The sequence below is a fragment of the Anser brachyrhynchus genome (genome assembly GCF_964034855.1).
Source record: "Anser brachyrhynchus genome assembly, contig: SCAFFOLD_53, whole genome shotgun sequence".
Classification (NCBI taxonomy): Eukaryota; Metazoa; Chordata; class Aves; order Anseriformes; family Anatidae; genus Anser; species Anser brachyrhynchus.
In genome coordinates, this window is record NW_027663485.1 from 789,545 (window position 1) to 791,285 (window position 1,741).

General features: G+C 50.0%; 1 protein-coding gene across 1 annotated transcript; it reads right to left on the bottom strand.

Moving 5' to 3' along the window:
• Positions 1-278: 278 nt before the first annotated feature.
• Positions 279-1,340, bottom strand: LOC308187413 (small nuclear ribonucleoprotein E-like; the record flags this gene model as incomplete). Its single annotated transcript, XM_080609561.1, has 3 exons — positions 279-334; positions 957-1,035; positions 1,242-1,340. Coding segments are annotated over 3 exons (234 nt in total), but the record flags the coding sequence as incomplete, so codon positions are not given.
• Positions 1,341-1,741: the final 401 nt, after the last annotated feature.

The following is a 1,741-nucleotide window of genomic DNA, read 5'->3' on the forward strand; positions in this document are numbered from 1 at the left end:
ATTTCTCCTCCTTCTCCATTCACGGAAGGAAGAGACTGAAAACAAGCAGATTAGTGGTTTACATTTACAGTTAATGTGAAAAATGTTTATTTGTGAAATACATCACGTATTGTTTCAAGCTACAAAAAACTCTCTCCCACAAAGGAAGGACTTTTGTCCTCAGCATGCAACCCCAGTTACTATCTACCCCAACTTCCTATCTACCAGCGGGCCGCGTTCCCCTGGCACTCAGTCACTCCGCAGCACGGCAGCCACCTTTGTTCTAAGGATGGCAAATTCTACTTAGAAACGCTCTGTGGAAGAGTGATGTTGTCCCCTTTTAACATGATCCGGCCTGCAGCAAAGAGAAGGGAAAGAGGGGATTAGAGAGAGCCCAGAATCCGAGAATAATCTCATGTTTTCAGAAAGTATTTTGTGTGGTTGAGCAGGGTTTTGCCCATCACGCAGAGTCCTGTTCCTGCCAGCTGCCCCACACTCACAAGTCCCACGCCAGCCACCGTCCCCGTTCCAGCAGCACGCTCTCCCTGCTGAAAACCCCAGCACTGGGCGCACATCGTTGCTTCTGTCCACCAGCAGGTGGTAAATAAACACTGCCGCTACCGTGGCTCCCGGCTTTGACTCAGAGATCACAGCAAGTGTGAGAATCGCCCAGGGCCACCGGCTTTAGATGCAGCTGAAAGGAGCTGTGACCAGACTCCTCCAGCCAGTGCAGGCCGCCTGGTATTACACGTTTCAAAGACCAGAACTGGCCTCAGGCAGGGACAGATTCTCCTTCATCCAGCAAAATCAGCAGCTCAAAACTCATCAGGGACAGAGATGTAGCCAGTAATTGCTCACGGAACTTCAACATCAAGGCTCGTCACATGGTTGGTACCTCTCAGTGCTGCTACCTAGAAGGCTCACCCGGGCAGGTTTCAGACCGCGCGTCACTCGGGTTGCACAGACACACGACATACCCAGCTGTTTCCTTGATTTTGTCTTGGAGTGAATCTCCTCTGCGTCGTCCAGCACCGAATTCATGTACTCGTCAAAGCCCTAGAAAGCAGCAACAGTGGCAATTAGTTCAGCAACAACACAAACCATCATCAGCTTTGCTGACCCAGGCTGGACAATGAAGACTAATTGTTAGAGAAGTACGAATTTTTTTTCCCTTGTGCTAGTTTTTCTTGACAAGAGAAAATAGGATTGTGAATGAGGGAAAACAAACTAACGACGTAACGCGGGGTCGTGCTGATACTCACGATGATGCAGCCTTCTATCCGCATGTTCACTTGCTCGTAAAGCCACTCCTGGATCCTCGACAGTGGCAACAGGCACGACTGCAACTGTCCTGGTTCCAGTTAGGACAGAGTTAATTTTTCCTCATAGTAGCTGGTAGGGTGCTATGTTTTGGATTAGGATGAGAAGAGCGCTGATAACATGCTGATGTTTTAATTGTTGCAGAGCAGTGTTTACACCAGGCCAAGGACTTTTCGGCTTCTCGCTCTGTCCTGCCAGCGAGCAGGCTGGGGGTGCAGCAGGAGCTGGGAGGGGACAGACCCAGGACAGCTGACCCAAACCGGCCAAAGGGGTATTCCATACCATCTGGCGTCATGCTAAACAATATATAGGGGTGGCTGGCCGGGGTGGGGGGCCGGGCTGCTCGGGGATAGGCTGGGCATCGGTCAGCGGGTGGTGAGCAATTGCATTGTGCATCACTTGTTTCTTACACATTATTATTATTAATACTATTATCATTATC